Source organism: Solanum verrucosum, unplaced genomic scaffold (genome assembly GCF_900185275.1).
Source record: "Solanum verrucosum unplaced genomic scaffold, falcon-dt-bn FXZP01000278.1, whole genome shotgun sequence".
NCBI classification, from domain to species: domain Eukaryota; kingdom Viridiplantae; phylum Streptophyta; class Magnoliopsida; order Solanales; family Solanaceae; genus Solanum; species Solanum verrucosum.
Window position 1 is genome coordinate 858,213 of NW_026020332.1, and position 22,640 is coordinate 880,852.

The 22,640-nt window shown below is 35.8% G+C and overlaps 3 protein-coding genes across 5 annotated transcripts; 2 read left to right on the top strand and 1 right to left on the bottom strand.

Moving 5' to 3' along the window:
- The first annotated feature begins 1,482 nt into the window (after positions 1 to 1,482).
- On the top strand, positions 1,483 to 7,464 carry LOC125836199 (subtilisin-like protease SBT5.6). Its single transcript, XM_049515315.1, has 9 exons — positions 1,483 to 1,645; positions 1,755 to 1,947; positions 2,061 to 2,240; positions 2,778 to 2,889; positions 5,083 to 5,644; positions 5,811 to 5,908; positions 5,994 to 6,351; positions 6,450 to 6,663; positions 6,767 to 7,464. The coding sequence occupies exons 1-9, from the start codon at positions 1,571 to 1,573 to the stop codon at positions 7,300 to 7,302; spliced, it is 2,328 nt and encodes a 775-aa protein (XP_049371272.1). The 5' UTR covers positions 1,483 to 1,570; the 3' UTR covers positions 7,303 to 7,464.
- A 79-nt stretch (positions 7,465 to 7,543) lies between these two features.
- LOC125836201 (pentatricopeptide repeat-containing protein At4g18975, chloroplastic-like) lies at positions 7,544 to 10,889 on the bottom strand. Of its 3 annotated transcripts, none has more exons than XM_049515317.1 (8): positions 10,817 to 10,889; positions 10,103 to 10,221; positions 9,860 to 9,955; positions 9,701 to 9,780; positions 9,451 to 9,544; positions 9,179 to 9,322; positions 8,355 to 8,567; positions 7,544 to 8,178 (listed from the first exon to the last, which is right to left on the bottom strand). In XM_049515317.1, the coding sequence occupies exons 3-8, from the start codon at positions 9,938 to 9,940 to the stop codon at positions 7,993 to 7,995; spliced, it is 798 nt and encodes a 265-aa protein (XP_049371274.1). In that variant the 5' UTR covers positions 9,941 to 9,955; positions 10,103 to 10,221; positions 10,817 to 10,889; the 3' UTR covers positions 7,544 to 7,992. The 3 variants fall into 3 exon arrangements, with proteins under 3 accessions (XP_049371274.1, XP_049371276.1, XP_049371275.1); XM_049515319.1 differs by having other exon boundaries at positions 9,860 to 9,941; positions 10,817 to 10,846; XM_049515318.1 differs by having other exon boundaries at positions 9,860 to 9,995; positions 10,817 to 10,846.
- A 2,722-nt stretch (positions 10,890 to 13,611) lies between these two features.
- LOC125836200 (subtilisin-like protease SBT5.6) lies at positions 13,612 to 16,928 on the top strand. The gene is made up of 8 exons (XM_049515316.1): positions 13,612 to 13,928; positions 14,157 to 14,333; positions 14,431 to 14,542; positions 14,625 to 15,189; positions 15,376 to 15,473; positions 15,565 to 15,904; positions 16,001 to 16,214; positions 16,317 to 16,928. The coding sequence occupies exons 1-8, from the start codon at positions 13,637 to 13,639 to the stop codon at positions 16,844 to 16,846; spliced, it is 2,328 nt and encodes a 775-aa protein (XP_049371273.1). The 5' UTR covers positions 13,612 to 13,636; the 3' UTR covers positions 16,847 to 16,928.
- The last annotated feature ends 5,712 nt before the right edge of the window (positions 16,929 to 22,640 follow it).

Here is a 22,640-nt window from a genome sequence, read left to right on the forward strand (position 1 = left end):
TTTAGATATATTCTAAGATATACTGACTTACTAAAAACTATATATAATGACACGAAGTAAAATTTTCTTCAGTAATTGCTAATACTAACATTTATTAAGAATCAAAAAGTGGTTACGACATTTTGGCATAAATGTATATATAATAGTACTCTATATATAGTAGAGTAGTATTTATTATAATCATCTTTAATAAGAATATAGTGCAATTCATTTTAAGGTATACACCATAGTACGGTTCATCATTTTCTTTAGTTAATTTGCCTCATATATATTAAGAGCTTAAAGATGACAAAAATAAAATAAAATACCCTTAAATAAGATTAAGGGAATTACAAGGTGTTTAATTAATAGAATTAAAGCTAAAATATAAAATGATAGAGTAATATCTTTCTTTCAAATCATATTCAGTGAATATTTGGGTGCTTATAAGAAATTATAAATGTTTGTTTGATGTTAAGATGACGCTTAAAACAATTTACTTGTAATAAGCTTTCACTTTTGACTTTACGTTACACATTTTTATCTTGGTCGTTATGAGATTTTATTCTAAATATATTACATAGTGAAAACGTGAGTTTTTTTGGTTTAAAAATACATTGATTCTAATGAAAAATATACTCGTATACAACACGGTGAATTTTTTTTAGACGAAATTACGCAGATAAGCAAACATATTAGTTAATTAGCTAATATAGCTATAGTTTGAATTAATTACTACTCACAACCTATTTTTAGCTATAATTACGTGCGCCTCTCTTAAATTGTATACAAATACAAATACAAATTATACATAACATATACAATTATATAATATATATATACAAATACAATTTGCCTCTCTCCTTCCTCTCCCAATCTCGCTTGTCTCTCTCCTCCCTCTAACATGTAGCTACGAATTATAATTAACAAACTATAGCCATGGAACCTAATTAAGTTGTTTTTAGTGGCTATTTCCGAAATTTCCTCTCAAATAATATAATAAGTAATATACAACATACATTTCACAAATTTTCAAAACTAATATAAGAAATAATTGAAATTTCAACTATATATCGTGCCTTTCCCTATCACTCTTTAACTTTGTTAAAAAAAGGAAAAGAAGAAAAAAAATTACACTTGGTCATTTAAACAGGGATAGATAAATATAACTTTGTACCAGAAAAAATATTTTTACATGAATACATTTAATTTTCATTTGTTTATTTTTATTAAAATACATTAATTGTAGAATTCTAATTCAAACAGGCTCTCTTTAATTTGGATTTTCTCTTATTATTCATCAAATCTGAAATTGTCCAACTCAAGCCAAAAAAAAATAGAATTAATTATATTGACCTTGATACTTGTCATATTAATGACCAAATTACCCTTTTAGATAGAGATTCTCTAGGTCCACAAGAGGTCTAAAAAAGACAATTTCATTGGAAGTAAATTAAAGAGGATAGAAATATTCACTCAATTCCAACCAAGATTCTACAATCCTTTTTTTTTGGTTATAAATATCCATTTATTTTGCATATAACACTTCACTATTCATATAATACACAAATCATTGTATTTTTGTAAAAATATGAATTCATTTTCCACACTCTCATTTCTTCTTCTCCTTGTGCTTCCCCTCTTGGCTTCATGTCATGAAAAACAGGTACCACTATATTTAATCATTCTCATTTCTCATTAATTAATCCTTTCTTTAAACTCTCTAGTTATGTTTTTTTTTTTTAATTATTAATAATATTTTTATGGTGTTGAAGGTTTATATAGTGTATTTTGGAGGGCATAATGGGGAGAAAGCATTGCATGAGATTGAAGAAAACCATCACTCATATTTATTATCAGTGAAGGATAATGAAGAAGAAGCCAAATCTTCTCTCATTTATAGTTATAAACACAGCATCAATGGATTTGCCGCACTTCTCACCCCTCATCAAGCCTCTAAATTATCTGGTATGCAGTGACAAAATCAGAATTTTCATTAGAGTCGATGATATCTAACATGTTTTACTTATCTATAAAATGTAACGATGTTAATCTGATAGTGTAAAAATTCTTTTAAACAGAGTTGGAAGAAGTGGTATCAGTGTATAAAAGTGAGCCAAGAAAATATAGTTTGCATACAACAAGGTCATGGGAATTTTCTGGAGTGGAAGAGTCAGTGGCACCAAATTCTTTGAACAAAGATGACTTGCTATTGAAAGCCAGATATGGAAAAGATGTTATTATTGGGGTTCTTGATAGCGGTACATTTTATTTATTTACTTACTATACTTATTTGGTTTATCATTATTTAATTTCCAACATTGAAAAAATTCCCTTTTATTTAAACTTTAAATGTATTTCCAATATGGACACACAATCTAATTAACGTGTGACTACAGTTTCTCTAATTGGTGATTTGGACAAGACTTTGTATAACAGAAAGGGATATATATAACTCGTTACTTTGTTCAACAGTGTTAACCTATTGTCAAAATTCTACTTTTTAAATGGTCAAGGCATGACAGAGATAGATTCAGAATTTGGATTTTAAATTCTAATCCTTATTGAATTCTAGAATAATAATTTGTTTATGTTAAATACAAAATTTGGACTAAGGTCTATCGACCTTTCCTACCTGAAATTTAGAAGCTTCGTTCATGTGCTTTCTCATACCGTCACTAAACTAATAATTATTAACCTAGAAAGTGTTTTCAAGTTAATAACTACCAGTTGAATCACCATCCGTTAAAAAAATGATTGTATATGTGATGAATGTTGTTGGATGATGCACCATATAGGGCTATGGCCAGAATCTAAGAGCTTTAGTGATGAAGGGATAGGACCAATTCCAAAGTCATGGAAAGGAATCTGCCAATCTGGAGATGCTTTCAACTCTTCAAACTGTAATAAGTGAGTCTTAAATATTCCCATCTTTTTCCTTTTTTGCCTTATCGATTTATTTTTATCTCCATGATGTGATAGTATACCTATTTTGCAATCATTAATAGCCAATCTTGGGTAAGAAAATCTTCAGGTGCTCAATAAATCCAACACCAAACATTTTTTTGTTTGTTGGTGTGTGTAGGTGAGGAATTTCAGTTAAACATAAAATAATTTACTTTACTATATATACATAACACATCTTTATTTTGTTCAATATAGCAAATTGTTTCCTTATTTTATAAGAAAACTAGATGGTCAAATGGTTCAGATCCGTAATTATTTCTATTTTTAGTTTATAAAGAACCTTGTATAATTTCATAAACTAGGTTTTAGGAACCTATCGTCAAGTTATATATCACTTCATGTTTAGATTAATTTTTGGCACTTGTCTCTTGTCTTTTATACATTGACTTAACGTTGAATGATTTGTTATGTTTAGCCGTGCATATATTATAAGTTTGGTAAAAGAGGTCAATTTCAAGGGTTCTGGAACTTGTCTTTTTGTCTTCTATAGTTTATATAAAAGCAATTAAAAATAAGAAAAAAAACATATTATTATTATTATTGTACTTTTCTAATTGGTTGAAGAGACGTTTTTTTTTTATAGGACAGGACCCATTGGGTCTCCATGCCTGTCATTTGGTGGCCTTTTGATATCAGTGTAATAATTCGAGTATTTGTCTATTTCAATCAAACCAAAACAAGTTATTCTGACAAATAGCTAATTGTTTTTTGGATTATTGCTTTGCCATCTTGTGAACTTTGTAGCCTTCCAATGCCTCTAGTGTGCAGTATTACTTTTTTTGTTTGCATACCTGCATGTATTGTTGATCATGTATGGAGTCCACAGTGAAATTTTAGGTGACCCTTACTTCCATTATTGCACGTATATTCTCATTAGTTGGACTCCAACCTTCACTAAGAAAGTGAAAGTTCAAACGGTCAACCTAAACTACTAATATACCCGTTTGTTAGTAGTATAAAGTGGCAAAAAAGAGTATTATCTCATTCTTTTCTTACCTTCTTCTCAAATGGCATGGGGTGGGAGGAGAATGACCTAGTTTGTTATTATACTTGTTTGACATACTATTTCCTCTGTCTCTAATTATTGTTCATTTTTTTTTTAATTGTTCCTAATTACTTGTCCATTTTGACAAATCAAGAAAGGACAACTTTTTTACCTATTATACTCTCAATAAATTACTTTGAAAAAGACAGAACTTTTTGAAAATCTTAAGTTTTTAATTCATCCACTTCATAATTAATAAGGGTAAAATGGTAAACTCACTATGTCAATCATTATTTTCTTAATAAGTGTGTCAATTCAAAAGTGGACAAGTAATTAGGGACATAGGAAGTATCTTTTTAGTCTGTTTTAAAAAAAAGTGTCTCTTTTCACTTTTAACAACTCTTTAGTTTCAATTTTCCACCGATCATGTTTAAGACCACAATATTCATGAGTCTTTTTTACTTTTTGAACTTCATGTCAAAGTAAATATAAGTCGAATACATTGAAACGAAGGTAGTAATTTATTTCTCCAAAAAGCATTTCACCATGCATGTTATCATATGGTACCCAAAAAATGAGATTTTGTATACCTTTTCACTAGATTGTGTGGTTCACTCATTTATTTTCTTCTTTTCTTTAGAAGAGAATATTTTATTCATGGTGATTGATAGGGGTGAGAGAGGATGGGGATGTGTGAATCATGTCCTTTAATATCTTATCTAATCATATGAGACATCTCTAGAGTGACTCCGTGGGTTCAACTAAATCGATTTCTTTTAGTTGGGGGGTCCAGTCAACTTCCCGTCCTAAAGAATCGTTGACTAGCTAGCTAATCGAACTAGTGGACATCCTATTTAGAGACAAACTGAAAATCAAGCCTTTCGAATTGTCACAATGCCTGTCTTTCAAATAAAGAATAGGGAGAAAGATAATGGAAGACCTTTATTGCCATAATCTTTCCTCCAACTTGTTTTTGCCTTGCAAGATAACGTCTTGTTCTTGCGAATAAATTTTAAAATGTTTATACGTAGTAAAAGTACACTTATTCTGAACTTACTGACTCTAAATGATAAATTTGCCTTTCTTAATCATGTAAGATATGAGAACTTTAATATTTATTCTACTATGCTACTTTGGGACTTCTTTTGCAGGAAAATAATTGGAGCTAGGTACTATATAAAAGGTTATGAACAATATTATGGCCCTCTAAACAGCACCTTAGATTATCTATCTCCAAGAGACAAGGATGGACATGGAACTCATACATCATCAACAGCAGGAGGTAAAAAGGTTCCAAATGCCTCTGCCATTGGTGGCTTTGCATCTGGCACCGCCTCGGGTGGGGCCCCACTCGCACGGCTTGCAATGTACAAAGTCTGTTGGGCTATTCCAAGGGAGGGGAAAGAAAATGGGAACACTTGCTTTGATGAAGACATGTTAGCAGCACTGGATGATGCTATTGCAGATGGTGTTGATGTTATTAGTATTTCCATTGGAACAAAACAGCCTCAGCCTTTTGATCAAGACAGCATTGCAATTGGAGCACTTCATGCCATGAAGAAGAATATAGTTGTATCTTGTAGTGCTGGAAATTCAGGGCCTGCACCTTCTACATTGTCTAATACAGCTCCTTGGATTATCACTGTTGGTGCAAGCAGTGTTGACAGGAAATTTTTGTCACCAATTGTACTAGGAAATGGCAAGAAATTCATGGTAAGCCGAAACTATTACACACGTAACACAAGAAAACATGAGAAGAAACATGATAATCTATTCAATTTTCGACTACTCTTTCATCTAAAACAATTAAACGCTAGGATTAGAACATGTTTCCTAAATTGCACCCGTTCTTCGTTTTGTATGTTATGCATGAAATCAGGGACAAACAGTTACACCTTACAAGCTGAAGAAGAAGATGTACCCTCTAGTTTATGCCGGAGAAGTGATCAACACTAACGTAACCAAAGATTTAGCAGGGTACTCTCCTTCCTTCCTTCCAAGTTTCAATATTTTTCATGTGATTATATCAAACAATATCTGAACTTTTGCAAAAACATTTCAGGCAATGTTTACCAGGTTCTCTTTCGCCAGAAAAGGCCAAGGGGAAAATAGTAATGTGCTTGAGAGGGAATGGGACAAGAGTAGGAAAAGGCGGAGAAGTGAAAAGGGCAGGAGGAATTGGTTACATACTAGGAAATAGTAAAGCAAATGGGGCTGAGTTAGCAGCAGATGCTCATCTTCTTCCAGCCACAGCAGTGGACTATAAAAGTGGAGTTCAGATTCTCAACTACATCAGTTCTACAAAGTCCCCTGTAGCTTATATAGTCCCAGCTAAAACAGTTTTGCATGCTAAACCAGCACCTTACATGGCTTCATTCACTAGTAGAGGTCCAAGTGCAGTTGCACCGGATATCCTCAAGGTCAGAATTTACAATATAAGAAACTGAAAGACATTTACCTGATTTGTAATATATGCATTGTCTTCTAAATAAAATTCTGATTTGTGCTCTTTCCACAGCCGGATATCACGGCACCAGGGCTGAATATATTGGCAGCATGGAGTGGAGGATCATCCCCTACGAAGCTAGATATTGACAACCGTGTAGTTGAGTATAACATACTCTCAGGTACTTCCATGTCTTGCCCTCATGTTGGGGGGGCCGCAGCACTTTTGAAGGCTATACATCCCACTTGGAGCAGTGCTGCAATAAGATCTGCTCTCATAACCTCAGGTACCTTTAACTGCCTCTGAAATTCGTCAGGGAATAGAAGTTGAACTCTTCTTTTGTCCATAAATTTCCACTCTATACTGATTTAATCAATGTAAATTTTCAGCTGAATTACAAAATAATGTTGGTGAACAAATAACTGATGCATCTGGGAAGCCAGCAGATCCATTCCAGTTCGGAGGAGGGCATTTCAGGCCATCAAAGGCAGCAGATCCTGGACTTGTCTACGATGCTTCCTACCAAGACTATCTTCTCTTCCTGTGTGCCTCTGGTGTCAAGGATCTTGACAAATCCTTCAAGTGTCCTAAGAAATCACATTCGCCTAGAGACCTAAATTACCCATCTCTGGCTATTCCAAATCTCAATGACACTGTCACTGCTAGAAGAAGATTAACAAATGTTGGTGCACCAAAGAGCATTTACTATGCCAGTACCAAACCTCCATTGGGATTCTCTATTGAGATTTCACCACCCGTCTTGTCTTTTAACCACGTTGGCTCCAAGAGGACGTTCACTATCACAGTGAAAGCTCACCGTGACATGATGGATAGAATTCCGAAAGATCAGTATGTGTTTGGATGGTATTCCTGGAATGATGGAATCCATAATGTTAGGAGTCCAATTGCTGTAAAATTGGCATAAATACTCAAACCCATAGCAGTATAGGGGTATATAGTGCTCTGTTTTCCCTCAATTGGTGCACATAACTTTACTTTAGTTACATCTGAAGCAAAGATATCTCGCTAGAGAATAAAATCAGTGCATTTCTCATTTCTATCCTAATGAAGTCTTAGTATGAACTTGCTTCCCTGGCGTTATACTCATCCCTGCAGTAGAGTTTTGAGAATGTAACATGGAAAAAAGGTGTCACAAGCCGATGAGAAAATTGAAATTCATGATTTGATTGATTACATGAATACTTTATACCATTAATAGTTGTATGGAACGTCTCTGTACAAGAAATTTAGATACAAACATGTTAAGACCAACAGAACTAAAACCAATCTTTGTACTGAAAAACCCAATGATATCAGTATAACGGGGAAAATCTCTTTCACTATGAGGTGTAGTATGGTTTGGTAGTCTTGCTTCTGCTGCATAAGAAATCAACTGCGATGAGGTTTACACTTTCATCAATCTTGTGGACTTCTAGTTATATCTTGTATCATCAGCCAAGTAGAGTCTTCGCATTCAATACACAATCTCACCAGGGATATATCAACACAACTACAGCAACTTGGATTTTATCTGACAAGAGTATTTTCCAGTATGTATAATATCAACCAAGTACATACTACTCTTCCCCACCCATGCAAGGAATAGCACTTTTATTCATTCCATATCTCTTCTCACTCTTGCTCTTTCACCGTTGAAATGGACATATTTCCATCTGCTTTGATACTTTTTGAGAACCAGTTTTTGGTTATCTTCTTGGCCCAACATCTGGAAGGCTCTTGCAACTCTTCTAACTGTATCTTCATCTGGTTTTACCCCTAACTCCTCCATGTCTGCAAACACCTGAATTTTCAAAAAGCATGCTTCAAAAATAGAATCAAACTTTCAACAGTAGAGGAAATCCATTACGAAAGATAGAAGTGAGGATAATCCACAGCATCATGCTGTTCTGCAGAGAGGGAACTGAACAACCAGTTATACCTGGACCAATTAGGAAATATGCAAAAAATTTCATTTACCTCAACTATCTTGTCTGGCACATGATGATGATCATACAATGAAATCATCCTGGAGAAGAGCCGTTTTGAAACAGACCGTGTGCTTGTATGCAAAATCATATTCCATAACGTTTCTGCTTCATCTACCCTATTGTCCATATCAAATGATAGTAGAAGTGCATCATAGGTTGCCATTGTTGCACCTTGACCTTTGCTCAACATCCACTTAGCAACCTAAGCATAGAGTGTTAAAGAGCAAGTATGATTTAGTGACAAATGGCTATTCTGAAATACTTCAGTACATAATCAAACTAGTCACCATGATCTGTCTAACAATTAAGATTCACATATACTCAATTACACGAACCACTCTTTCCTACCAAGCCGATTTAAACATGCCCCGACAATCCAGAGGAGTAGAACTAAATCTCAGTATCACCAAGTTCAGTTTCTACTTCCATGTAGCCAGTAGTCAATACGTTCAAATGATACTTGTCGAATTGATTATGAACTACAATTACATCAAGGGGGATGGATGAATTGACGTTGATTGAGTAATGACAAGAGATAATCCACACAACTGGGAAAATTAAAAGTGCAACCGCATCAGAGTTTTTTTGTCTTGCAATGGAAAAACAAAAGAACCTGAAGCAGAGCCATCTTGTACTTGGTCAATTTGAGTAGTTGAGTATGATACTTATGAAGTTAAGACAAGGCTTCTAATGTCATAGCTTGTTGACAAATGATATTTATCACTACATTGCTTCAGAATTTATCAAGGCAAGATGCTATCAAATATACCACCAATGCTAAAAATAACAAAATGAAGTTCCCAAGCATCGTACTTGAATCACTCGTTTCCACAGCTGCTGTTGCCTTAAGATTCTTAGAGCCTTAGCAGCTGCAATCAATGGAAACTCTGTCTCCCATGCAATCCATTTATCTAATGCACCATAAACAGACTCTTTCTCATTTGGAAGTCCAGAAATCTGTCCATTTACATATCACAAAGAAACAGAAGGCAACGTCAAAATACGTCTATTTCAGGTATACGAGAAAACATACCTTTCAGTGTGCAAACTATAGTGATTAGCCAGAATAATTTGAAAAAACTTACAATCCGAACAAGATTCAGCGCTTTTTGTCCAGATCCAGCAGATTCTCTTTTCTTCCATAGGTGATGTTCTACTTTTCCAGCCTTCTGAACTTTCCTGCATCCACACCGAGGATAATTAGTTTAGAGAAGATAAAAAGAACATTTAACATGGAATTCAGCTTGACATAATACTCCATTGAATATAATCAGTTACTTCAAGAAAATGAGTATCTGTTATCAAACAAATGTGTTAATGGGTAGCATTACTTACTTCTGATCAGCAGCAGCGGAGATAGTAAGAGAAAGTTCACCCTGCTTCTTGGAATGTTTAAGAGCAGAGGTTACATTTAACTGCATATGATAGTAGAACCTTAGACACTGAGCAATAATCTGTATCAAAAATAGTAAAAAAGGAGCATCTCACTCCAACCTTATCCGATGACCCGGTTGAGTTTATTCCCTTTAGCAAAATGTTGCAACTGAAGAAGTGAAATTGTAGAGAACCTCCCATTCTACCACAGCAGTTCTAAAAATAAATTCTTTCCAAATATACACATCAGGGGACTCTCATAAGCAAGAATGGTTCTTAAAGAGGCAAATTAGAAAATTTGTAACTCAAAGTTATTAGCATTAACTGACTTATATGTAGAAAAAAACAAACAATGTGTATTACCAGTTTCTGCAAGAATGATGGATAATGAGGGATGGCTGAATAAACTTGGTTGTGGAGCCAAACCTTGTATTTAAGCAGATAAGGGTCGAAGGACGGGCCTATTATCCCAAGTTTCGAGGCTGCATCAGCCGATATTTTTGTCAATAGAAAAAACCCGAGAAAGGAAAAACTGAAAACTGAATCTATGCAGCAGAAGTTATCATCTGTTGGGTCTTCAAATTTTAGCTTCTGTCTTTCATATAAGCTAAAAATTGAGAAGAAAAATCATAGATAATAGCAAGCAGCCATAAATTCTTAAAAAGCTCATCTATGGCTGCAATCCTTTTCTTTCCTCAATTTTTAATTTTACTTTTTGGTTCACAGCTTGCTAAGGTCTGCTTACGCTCTACCTTCCCCAAAGAGATTACTAGGTATGTTGTTGTTATTATTTTTTGGTTCACATCTGTGGCTATAATCAATTAAGAGGCTAGATAATTGTAATCACCTCTACTTAATGACAAAGAAGCTTATAATTATAGTACCCAGACAGCCATTAAGCTCACATACTTGATTCAGTTTATCACTTCATATGATAACAATGAGATATATAACAATTGTAAGGAAAAAAACAGAGTTCTGTGCTACATAAATAAAGTAAGTGGGAAGATAAAATCAGCATCATTCAGTGATTAGCTTCATCAATAAAAGGGATTAGAGAAAACCGCGGGAACGTACAGTTCCATTTCTCAGTAGAAACTGCTCGGAGAGAGGTCGCCGGAGAAAGAAACTGGGTGGAGGAAGTGGCGGCCGGCGTAGAGTTGTGGTGGATCGATAGATAAGACCGGAGAAGAAGCTCGAGAAGCTCTATCGTCCTTTCAAATTGGCGGGTCGGAATGATTTGGCGTTTGAGATCCGAATTTGAATTATTTGGGCTGCCACTGTTCCAAGGAATTGGGCTTATAAGCTGTAATATAGGGCTGGCCCAATCCTTGCAGCCCACTGGTTCTTATTTTGGTCTTTTTTTGAAAGAAATAGAAATATATCATGCATTTTTGTTTGAAAAGATCTTTTCAGTTTTTATTTACATTAAGATATGTTTTAAGGAAAGAATTTTTTTTTTACTCCTAATACAAAGGTAATTTTCTCTTCTATTTACGTCAAAAAAATAATTTGATTCTTTGAAAAATACGATCGATAGTTAGGACTTAAATTTAATTAATTTGTAGATAAATTTTCTCTCCGTTTTGATTTGTCCAACAACCTAGTGAATGTAATTAAATTATATATAATTGGTCGTTACATCATCTTTTTAATTTTTTTTTTATATAATCATAGTGTATGAGTAACTTTGTCCATCAAGGACGATCGACAAATGAGAAGAAAACACGAAACTTCATGATGCTCAACCCACTTCATTTACTATTAAGCCACATTTTTAGGTGAATAATATCTTATTTTATAAGGTTTATATAACGCGTTAATTACTGCATGTAATGATGGACTAAATAATTGACACGCTTTTAAAATTTTCTTAAAATATTTTAACCTATCAGACTCTCACGTAATATTGTCCGACCCCTGAGTTAACATATAGTTTTCCAATATCTTGCTGATGCATAATGGTTGATATTTGTAGAATACTTAATTAATGACCAGTCTTCCTTTAGATGTATTTAAGTACTATCTTTTTCCATCTTTCAATTCTTTCATTTATTTTACGAGACGTATTCTAATATAATTTATTTATTATTATAGTTATCTGCTCACTCAATTTTTTTGTCCTACCATGTAGAATATTTGAATCAGTGTATATATATTTATATCTCGAAACATCAAAATTAAAAATTTTCTTCTGAAAAATCCCTTTTACGTAAGATTTGATGATAATCGACATCTTAGCAAGCAAAAAACGCGCCCAAAGAATGACTATTCTAATTGCTATGAAATTTAAATCAAACAATTAAATGATATTTGTGTTTATGGGGGGATGAGGGTGACATATTTGTAATTTCGTTAGTTTTTTCTCGTCAAGTGACAAAAAAACTTTTAATTAACCTATATGATCATGTCTGACCAAGTCATATATATATATATATATATATATATATATATGAAAACCTTTTTTTTAATGAATTAAGGGCCTTACGATGTTTCATTTTTGTGTTATTATTAACATGAAAATGAAACATTATCTTTTGGTTAGTACTAAGATGTAACGTGGTTTGACTATTAATCTCGCGTGGAGCCGCCAATATTACATATATCAACTTAATTAGACGACCAACTGAAATTGACATTCATGTTATTTTCTTAATTGATATATAGTTGTAGTAATATTTTTGTTTTGCAAGAGGAGAATAATTAACAGATATGAATAACCAAATGAATTCAAGCATAGTTGGTTTTTTTCCGATGTCAAATCAAATTATTAGTCGTGTCTTTTTTTTTATTTACGATTTAATTCGATTTATGTTATGCCCAAATTTTTTTAGTTTACCACTCTGTTGATTTAGCCAAAAGAAAAGGAGGTTGATCGATTGACTTGACTTTAACCCCTTTCTATGAATTCAATTATTGTCGCAAATAATGAATTTTCGGTTAACGATTTTATTTTTATGAATTATTTTTGGGGTACTAATATTATGCGGTGAACGTGGTTTGACTATGTTTTTGGTCTCGCATGAACACACTAATGTTTGTTATTTTCTTAATTGATAGTTGTCGTACTAATATTTTGTTTTGCAAGAGGAGAATTAATTAGTGATTTTTTGGTTATCATTAATTGTACTATTGACTAGAAAAGCAAAGGACCAAAATAGCCCTTGAAGTATAGGTATATGTTCATTTTGGTCCTTAAGATATAATACTAAGTAGTTACTTTCACAATCCTCGTAAATATAGTATTTTTAGTCCACTGTCCACATATTTAACAGAATATATATCAGTTAATTAAATATAATTATTAAATAGAAGTATATTACCAATGTCACGAATAAAACCATAAAAAGTTAAATTAATAAAAGTTTCTTGACAAGCATCAAGGGTATGTAATAAGGTTTGAAATTCTTGAAGAATCGAACTTTTTTCTACTTTGAGATTTGAAGTTAAAATATTGGCAAATCTTATTCTTAGACTTTAACACTATTATTTGTTACACTTCACCTTTTTTAATCGTAAAGTTTGAATGCATATACCTAATAGAGTTGTGTGTATATATTTTGATTGGATCAACTAAAATTGACCTGAGTTTTTTCCTTATTTTCCTATTTAAAAGTTGCAAGTGACTATTTGCCTTACTATTTCATCCAGCGTTCCTAGACAGATAAATATAACCAAGTTTAAGCTTGACAAGAAATAGTCATAGTCCATTTCTTATATATAATTAGCTACTATTATAGACTCTTTCCATTCTAGTCGACGTATATATAAATTATTAAAACTCGTAAGATCATTAATTAATCGCATGTTGTATTTATTATATTACTATCATATCACTATAAAACCCCTTAAGTAGAAATCAACTCATACCAGACAAATCAAAACAAGCCATCCAAAATGAAGAACCATCACATAATTGTATTTTTCTGTTCCCTCTTCCTAATTATGAGGCTTGGTAGCTTTGTTTCATGTACTGAGGAAACAAAGGTATATATTGTGTACCTTGGAGAGCATAATGGAGATAAGACTTTGAAAGAAATTGAAGATCATCACTGTTCATTTCTTCATTCTGTCAAGGGTACTACTACTTCCAAAGAAGATGTTAGAGCATCACTTGTTCACAGCTATAAAAACGTCATCAATGGTTTCTCTGCGGTGTTAACGCCACAAGAAGTCGATATGATATCAGGTACAAACTTCATGAACATGGTATATATGAACAAGTGAGCCTGATTCTTTTTTATGGATCAAACACGTAAAATTATTGTTATTATGTTTGCTTTATGGGATGTGGCAATAGTTAAGAGTTGAATCAATAAAGAGTGCACTTCTAATTACTTAATTATATTATGTCTCAGCGTACCAAATTGCCTTATTTGTTTCTGATCAGTGTAAGTATATTTTTTCAAAAAAACAGGGATGGAAGGGGTAGTGTCAGTATTTCACAGTGATCCTTATGAAATAAGGCCTCATACTACTAGATCATGGGACTTTGTGAGCTTACTGGAAGGAACTTCACTGTTAAATTCTAGAGAAGAATTGCTACAAAATGCAAGTTATGGAAAGGACATAATTGTTGGAGTTATGGACAGTGGTAAGAGTTCTTCTCTGTTTTGAATTAATTTGAACAGTACTACTCCTTATGCCTCAAAATTATCTAATTATATTTACTCTTCATCTTTTTATTAAAGGGGTGTGGCCAGAATCTTTAAGTTTCAGTGATGAAGGAATGGAACCAGTTCCAAAATCATGGAATGGAATTTGCCAAGAAGGTGTCGCCTTCAACGCCTCCCATTGCAATAGGTTGACTACATCATTAATTAATTAATTATCGCTCTATAATTAACTTATATTAATTAACACTTCTGTTTTCCCCTTTCTCAAGGAAATTAATTGGAGCGCGGTACTATTTAAAAGGTTACGAAGCAGCAGCTGGTCCTCTTAATGAGACAAGGGACTTTCGATCACCAAGAGATGTAGACGGTCATGGTACTCATACAGCAGGCACAGTGGGTGGTAGAAGAGTAGCAAATGCATCAGCTATTGGTGGATTTGCAAAAGGTACAGCTACTGGAGGTGCGCCCAATGTTCGACTCGCCATCTATAAAGTATGTTGGCCAGTTCCGGATCAGAGTTTAGCTGAGGGAAATGCATGTGCTACGGATGACATTCTTGCTGCATTTGATGATGCCATAGCTGATGGGGTTCATGTACTCAGTATTTCCCTAGGGTCTCTACCTACATCAACATATTATACAGAAAATGCTATCGCAATTGGATCTTTGCATGCTGTGAAGAAGAATATTGTAGTAGCTTGTAGTGCTGGAAATGATGGTCCAACACCTTCAACTGTTGGAAATGTAGCACCATGGGTTATCACAGTTGGTGCTAGTAGCATCGATCGAGTTTTTTCATCTCCAATTATGCTCGGAAATGGAATGATCGTCGAGGTGAGGATTGACTCACATTCACTTGTGATTTGCTATGCACTAATAGAATGAGAACACTTCGAAGTAAACACAACCAAATCTGTGTTATAAGGAGTAATCTTTAATTAGTAAACCTCATCAAATAGTTAGTAACCTACTATGACAAATGAAATTAATTTGTATTCTTTTTATTTATAAAAAATATAGGGACAAACAGTAACTCCAATAAGGAGAAGGAGATTGCATCCTTTGGTTTATGCTGGAGATGTAGAAATTAGAGGAACTACCGCAAGCAATACAACAGGGTAACTTTCAATCTGCTTGATACTTTTAAATTATTTCAACCACTTAGAATATGAAAACTAACTTTTTTTTTTCTTCTAATTGAATATACAGAACATGTCTTCCTGGTACACTATCAAGAAATCTTGTGAGAGGAAAAGTTGTCCTCTGCATAAATAATGTTAGGGAGGCATCGATGGAAGTGAAAAGAGCTGGAGGTGTTGCAGCTATTTTAGGAAATCGATTTAACGAGATACAAGTTACCCCTTTTTTGGATCCCACAACAGTTGTCTTTTCATATAGCCTAAATACACTCCTGACATATATACGGACCGAAAAAAATCCAATGGCAACACTTGTTCCAGGAAATACATTGATTGGCTCCAAACCAGCACCTGTCATGGCTTCTTTCACTTCCAAAGGACCAAATGTTGTCGATCCCAATATTCTCAAGGTAATATATATTAGTGCCACAAAATGAGTATTTTACTGTCTGTTGGTGTATAGAAGCTGAACTCTTTCTGAAGAATAGTTTTACATTGAAATGCAGCCGGATATAACTGCTCCTGGATTCAACATACTAGCAGCGTGGAGCGAGGCATCATCTCCCTTGAAAATGCCAGAGGATCGTCGGGTTGTTAAGTATAACATGCAGTCTGGAACATCCATGTCTTGCCCACATGTTTCTGGTGTAATTGCACTCTTAAAATCAATTCATCCAGATTGGAGTAGTGCTGCTATCAGATCAGCTCTAATGACCACATGTAATTCTGTTTTACTCTGTTTCTCTTTCAAAATTGAATTCCTTGTTAAATTTTTTTAACAGAATTTCTCACAGACAGTTGTTAAATTTACTCTTACTGCAGCAACAATCAATAATGTGGTTGGTAGGCCAATAAAAAATGCCACTGGGGATGATGCAAACCCCTTCGAATACGGATCAGGACATTTCAGGCCATCAAGAGCAGTAGATCCTGGACTCGTTTATGATGCTACGTACACAGATTATCTTCTCTATCTCTGTAGTCAAAACATAAGCCTAGATTCATCGTTCAGTTGTCCTGAGAAAGTAACTACGGCGAGTAACCTCAACTATCCATCAGTTGCAATAGCAAACATGAGAGGATCCATCAGGACTGTCACAAGAGTTGTTACAAATGTTGGAAAAGATAACTCGACTTATGTTTTAGGTGTGAGATCACCTCCTGGATATGTTGTTGATATTGTTCCAAAGAGCTTACACTTCAGCAAATTGGGAGAGAAACACAGCTTCAACATAACAATTATTAGAGCACAAAGTAGTGTTGAAAGGAGAAATGAGTTTTCCTTTGGTTGGTACACATGGAGTGATGGAGTCCATGTGGTTCGAAGTCCAATTGCAGTATCATCCACGTAATTAAATCATGCATTTGTGAATAATTAGTACCCAAAATATTTTTACTAATTCATGATATTATGAAATTTCACACAAAAATTGTTAGCTAGGTTCCATACAAGAATTGAAATTGCATTTCTTTCTCAGTTGATCGGATTGTACTGTGCAAAATAATGGAGTAATAATATACACATCTTTGCAATTTCGATTTTTTTTCCTACCATGTAGAACCTTTTGAGTCGATGTATCTAAATACATATTTATACTCTCGAAACATCAAATGTAGAGTTTTTCTTGTGGAGAATCACTCGATGTATGAGGTCTGATGATAATTAACAACTTAGCTTGCAAAAATGTGGCTGAAGAAAGACTATTCTAATTTGCTAACGAAAACCTTTTTAATGAATCAAGGACCCAAAGATGTTTAATTATTATGTTATTAATAACATGAAAATGAAACGTTATCTTTTTGGTTACTACTAGGATGTAACGTGGTTTGATTAAGTCTGTAATCTTGCATGACAAGTTATTTTCTTAATTGATAGTTGTAGTAATATTTTTGTTTTGCAAGAGGATAATTAATTAGTGATTTTTTTTTGTCATTATTGACTTATTCTTTATAAAAGAAAAGGACCAAAATAATCCTTGAAGTATGGGTATGTGTTCACTTTGGTCCTTGAGATATAACTTTAGTTACCTTTACAATCCTTCAAGTTTGTAAAAGATATACGCTACTACTTAGAGTTAATAACTTTGATGGTCACTTAACTATCAACTTTTTTCACAGAAAGTCACTCAACTTTCATTCTCAACTCAAAAGTCACTCAACTATGCCTTATTTGCACAAAAAGTCACTCAACATATTTAATTATTTTTTTCACTAAAAATTTCTGACATGAAATTTTTATTTTTAACCAAAATTTTTATTGTTCATAAGCATCGAATCAAGAATCTGACTGAATTCTAGGGACCTAATGGGCGAAAGGAACCCACTAGTGAAATCCCACATACCTAGTGACGAATTCCACGGAGAAATCTTTCGATTTTGAGGCTGGAACTGAAGAAACCTCGTTGCGTTCTTGAACTAGGGTTCTTGACCCTTTTCTCCTTCTTGATTCTAATTCTTCTAAGTTTGATTAATGATTTGACTTAGGTAGGTTCTAGTTATGTTTCTAGGCTTAAACTAATTAAAACCTCATGATTTATGGTCTAAACGACGTATCTTAGGGGTTAAACGAAATAGGAAAAGACCAAAAGACCCTTGAATTAGCTGTTGTCGGAGTGACTGACGGTCCGTCAATCAATCGACGGTCCGTCGATTGGGTCCGTAGGTCGAGTCTGCCCGACAGGGCTTCACTAAAACGGGCATAACTTTTTACTCGGAGGTCGGAATTTAGCTAACTTGGTGGCGTTGGAAAGATAATTCAATTATCTATCTAACCATAGGTCATGGGACACATAATTCATTTTGTGATAAGAGTTATGACCATCTGAAGTTGACCCATCAGAATTTTCACCTAACTGGCTGCTGACCCTCATCTAGGTCAGACCTACGGATCGTGGATCGAATGACGGTCCGTGCTGGTCGACCATAGTTTGTGTCAGAGGCTGGGTAAGGGAAGTCTCGATCCACGGACACAGACCACGGAACGTGGTCTGATCTACGGACCGTGGGTCTGTCCGTGAGTCGGGACTTAGCCAATTTTCTGAGCTGGCTGGGGAGGGGTTGCAGTGGTAAACCACGGTCCACCAGCACGGGCCGTGGTATGACCTACGGTCCGTGGATGGTGACCGTAAGTTGCACCTGCAACTTCTCAAAATCTGCATTTTTGTCTATTTTGAATACGGGGTGTTACAAATGATCTCCGAGTGCCGGTCCATTTCACACTCATCTTGTGCGTTAGAGTTTATCTCTAAAAAGTTTCTTTCTAATCTGTGCTTGCGCGTATTTCAGATAGTCATGCCTCCACGAAGAGTTGGTAGAGGGCGTTTTCCTAGACGTTATGCTGATGAGCAGGAGTTACCCTATGCACTGGGAGTGCAAGATCAAGGGGAAGTTTCTATTGTCGAGTTCAGAGAGGCAATTAGGATGTTGAGTCAAGCTGTAGCTAATCAGATTGGTCAGCAAAGGGGAGCTCGACAGGAAGGAGCTGACACTTCTAGGATCTGTGAGTTATTGGGGATGAATCCTCTGAGTTTCATAGGTTCAAGTACTACTGAAGATCCAGAGGACTTTATTGAGGAGTTGAAGAAGATTTTTGATGTGATACATGTGGTAGATACTGAGCGGGTTGAACTAGTTGTGTATCAATTGAATGATATTGCTAGAACTTGGTTCGACCAATGGAAAGAGGGCAGAGCTGAGAATGCACCACCTGCGAGTTGGGTCTCTTTTGAGGAAGCTTTCTTGGGGCATTTCTTTCCTCGAGAATTGAGAGAGGCCAAGGTACGTGAGTTCCTCACCCTTAAGCAGGAGTCTTTGAGTGTTCATGAGTACAGTCTGAAGTTCACCCAACTATCCCGCTATGCTCCGGAGATGGTTGCGGAGATGAGGAATAGAATGAGTTTGTTTGTTGCTCGGTTGTCTCGGTTGTCAAGTAAAGAAGGTAGGGTTGCAATGCTTATCGGGGACATGGACATATCTAGGTTGATAGTCTATGTGCAACAGGTTGAGGAAGAGAAGCTGAGGGACAAAGAAGAGTTCAGAAATAAGAGAGCGAAGTCCGGTAATGAGTCCGGGCAGCAGAAAGGTAATTCAAACCTTTCCTCCTTTCAGCAAAGGCAAAAGGGACCTGCTCCATCATCTACTAGAGCACCTGCACCCAGATACAAAAGTGAATTTTATGGCCAGAATTCGAAGGACTACAGGGCTAGACCAGCACAATCTTCGGGTAGTGTGGCGCAAGGGAGTAGTAAGCCTCCTGCCTGCGCCAAATGTGGTAGGAACCACTCAGGTATTTGTCGAGAAGGCTCCATTGGTTGTTTCAAGTGTGGTCAGAATGGACATTTCATGCGAGAGTGTCCAAGGAATAGGCAGGGTAATGGGGGCAATAATGCCCAGTCTTCTTCAGTCGTTCCACCAGATAGGATGGCACCTAGAGGGGCTATTTCTAGTACCGGTGGAGGAGCAAATCGCCTCTATACCATCACCAGTCGCCATGAGCAAGAGAATTCTCCGAATGTTGTCACTGGTATGATCAAAGTCTTTGCTTTTGATGTGTATGCTTTACTAGACCCAGGAGCAAGTTTATCTTTTGTAACTCCTTATGTTGCAAATAAGTTTGAGGTTCTTCCTGAAAGACTTTGTGAACCCTTCTATGTTTCTACACCTGTTGGGGAGTCTATTCTAGCGGAAAGAGTTTATCATGATTATCCTGTTTCTATCAATCAGAAGAGCACCATGGCTGATTTGGTTGAGTTAGACATGGTAGATTTCGATGTCATTCTAGGTATGGATTGGCTTCATGCTTGTTATGATCGATAGATTGTAGAACTCGAGCAGTTAAGTTTCAGTTTCCGAATGAGCCAGTCTTAGAGTGGAGTAGTAGTTCAGCAGTGCCTAAGGGTCGTTTCATTTCGTACCTTAAGGCAAGAAAGTTAGTTTCAAAGGGTTGTATCTATCACTTAGTCCGAGTTAATGACTCTAGTGTTGAGGTACCTCATTTTCAGTCAATTCCTGTAGTAAGAGAGTTCCCAGATGTGTTTCTTATTGATCTACCCAGAATTCCTCCTGAGAGAGAAATAGCTTTCGGCATAGATCTCATTCCAGATACTCGTCCTATCTCTATTCCGCCATATAGAATGGCACCAGCAGAGTTGAAAAAATAGTTGAAAGATCTCCTAGATAAGGGTTTCATTCGATCGAGTGTCTCACCATGGGGTGCTCCGGTCTTGTTTGTGAGAAAGAAAGATGGTTCCCTTAGGATGTGTATAGATTACCGCCAGTTGAATAAGGTTACCATCAAGAACAAGTACCCTCTTCCGAGGATTGATGATCTTTTCGATCAGCTTCAGGGTGCTACCTGCTTTTCAAAGATTGACCTCAGATCAGGCTATCATCAGTTAAGAGTAAGGGAATGTGATATTCCGAAGACAGCATTCAGAACCAGATATGGTCATTTTGAGTTTTTGGTCATGTCCTTTGGTTTGACCAATGCACCGGCAGCTTTCATGGACTTGATAAATAGAGTCTTCAAACCTTATTTAGATATGTTTGTTATCGTCTTCATTGATGACATACTAGTATATTCAAGGAACGAGGAAGATCATGCTAATCACCTCAGAACAGTTCTTCAGACTTTGAAAGACAAAGAGTTGTATGCCAAGTTCTCTAAGTGTGAGTTTTGGTTCAAGTCTGTGGCATTCCTAGGCCACATTATGTCCGGTGACGGAATCAAAGTAGATACTCGGAAGATTGAGGCAGTGCAGAATTGGCCTAGACCCACATCTCCAACTGAAATTAGGAGTTTCTTGGGTTTAGCTAGCTACTCTAGAAGGTTTGTTGAGGGGTTCTCGTCTATTGCATCTCCTTTGACAAAGTTGACTCAGAAAGCAGTGAAATTTCAATGGTCTGAAGCTTGTGAGAAAAGCTTTCAGGAATTGAAAAATAGATTGATTACAGCTCCAGTTTTGACGCTACCAGAAGGTACTCAAGGTCTTATGGTGTATTGTGATGCATCTAGAATTGGTTTGGGTTGTGTCTTAATGCAGAATGGCAAGGTTATAGCTTATGCCTCCAGACAGTTGAAAGTTCATGAGAAGAATTACCCAACCCATGACTTAGATTAGTGGTTGTAGTGTTCGCTTTGAAGATATGGCGTCATTACTTGTATGGTGTGCATGTTGATATACTCACTGATCACAAGAGCCTTCAATATGTGCTTACTCAGAAAGAGCTTAATCTCAGACAGAGGAGATGGTTAGAATTACTCAAGGACTATGACCTGAGTATTCTTTACCACCCAGGTAAGGCTAATGTTGTTGCTGATTCTTTGAGCAGGTTGTCTATAGGTAGTACCGCCCATATTGAAGAAGGAAGGAGAAAGTTAGCAAAAGATGTACACAGACTGGCATGCATGGGAGTCAGACTTAAAGATTCCGCAGAAGGATGAATAGAAGTAACGAGTAGGGCCGAGTCATCACTAGTGTCAGAAGTGAAAGAGAAACAAGATCAAGATCCCATTTTGCTTGAGTTGAAGGCAAATGTTCAAAAGCAAAGAGTATTAGCTTTTGAACAAGGGGGAGATGGTGTATTGAAGTATCAAGGTAGATTATGCGTACCATAGACTCCAAGAGAGGATTATGGAGGAAGCTCACAGCTCCAGATATTCTATTCATCTGGGTTCCACCAAGATGTATCGTGACTTGAGAGAAGTCTATTGGTGGAATGGCATGAAGAAGGGCATTGCAGAGTTTGTTGCTAAGTGTCCAAATTGCCAACAAGTGAAAGCTGAACACCAAAAGCCCGGTGGTTTAGCTCAGAGGATAGAACTTCCGGAATGGAAGTGGGAGATGATCAATATGGATTTCATCATAGGGTTGCCAAAGTCTCGCAGACAACATGATTCCATTTGGGTTATTGTCGACCGAATGACAAAGTCAACCCATTTTCTACCGGTAAAGGCTACCAATACAGCAGAAGATTATGCCAAGTTATATTTCAAGAGATAGTGAGACTTCATGGAGTTCCAATCTCCATTATTTCAGATAGAGGTGCCAGTTACTGCCAGTTCTAGAAATCTTTTCAGAAAGGCTTGGGTTCAAAGGTGAACTTAAGTACTGCCTTTCATCCTCAGACTGATGGGCAAGCAGAGCG

Coding starts and splice junctions, on each gene's coding strand:
- LOC125836199 (XM_049515315.1), top strand. CDS start 1,571: ATGAATTCATTTTCCACACTCTCATTTCTTCTTCTCCTTGTGCTTCCC. Junction 1,948..2,060: donor TCAAGCCTCTAAATTATCTG/GTATGCAGTGAC, acceptor TCTTTTAAACAG/AGTTGGAAGAAGTGGTATCA. Junction 2,241..2,777: donor TATTGGGGTTCTTGATAGCG/GTACATTTTATT, acceptor TGCACCATATAG/GGCTATGGCCAGAATCTAAG.
- LOC125836200 (XM_049515316.1), top strand. CDS start 13,637: ATGAAGAACCATCACATAATTGTATTTTTCTGTTCCCTCTTCCTAATT. Junction 14,334..14,430: donor TGTTGGAGTTATGGACAGTG/GTAAGAGTTCTT, acceptor TTTTTATTAAAG/GGGTGTGGCCAGAATCTTTA. Junction 15,474..15,564: donor ACCGCAAGCAATACAACAGG/GTAACTTTCAAT, acceptor TTGAATATACAG/AACATGTCTTCCTGGTACAC.
- LOC125836201 (XM_049515317.1), bottom strand. CDS start 9,940: ATGGGAGGTTCTCTACAATTTCACTTCTTCAGTTGCAACATTTTGCTA. Junction 8,568..9,178: donor TGTGGAAACGAGTGATTCAA/GTACGATGCTTG, acceptor CTCTATGCTTAG/GTTGCTAAGTGGATGTTGAG. Junction 8,179..8,354: donor TGCCAGACAAGATAGTTGAG/GTAAATGAAATT, acceptor TTGAAAATTCAG/GTGTTTGCAGACATGGAGGA.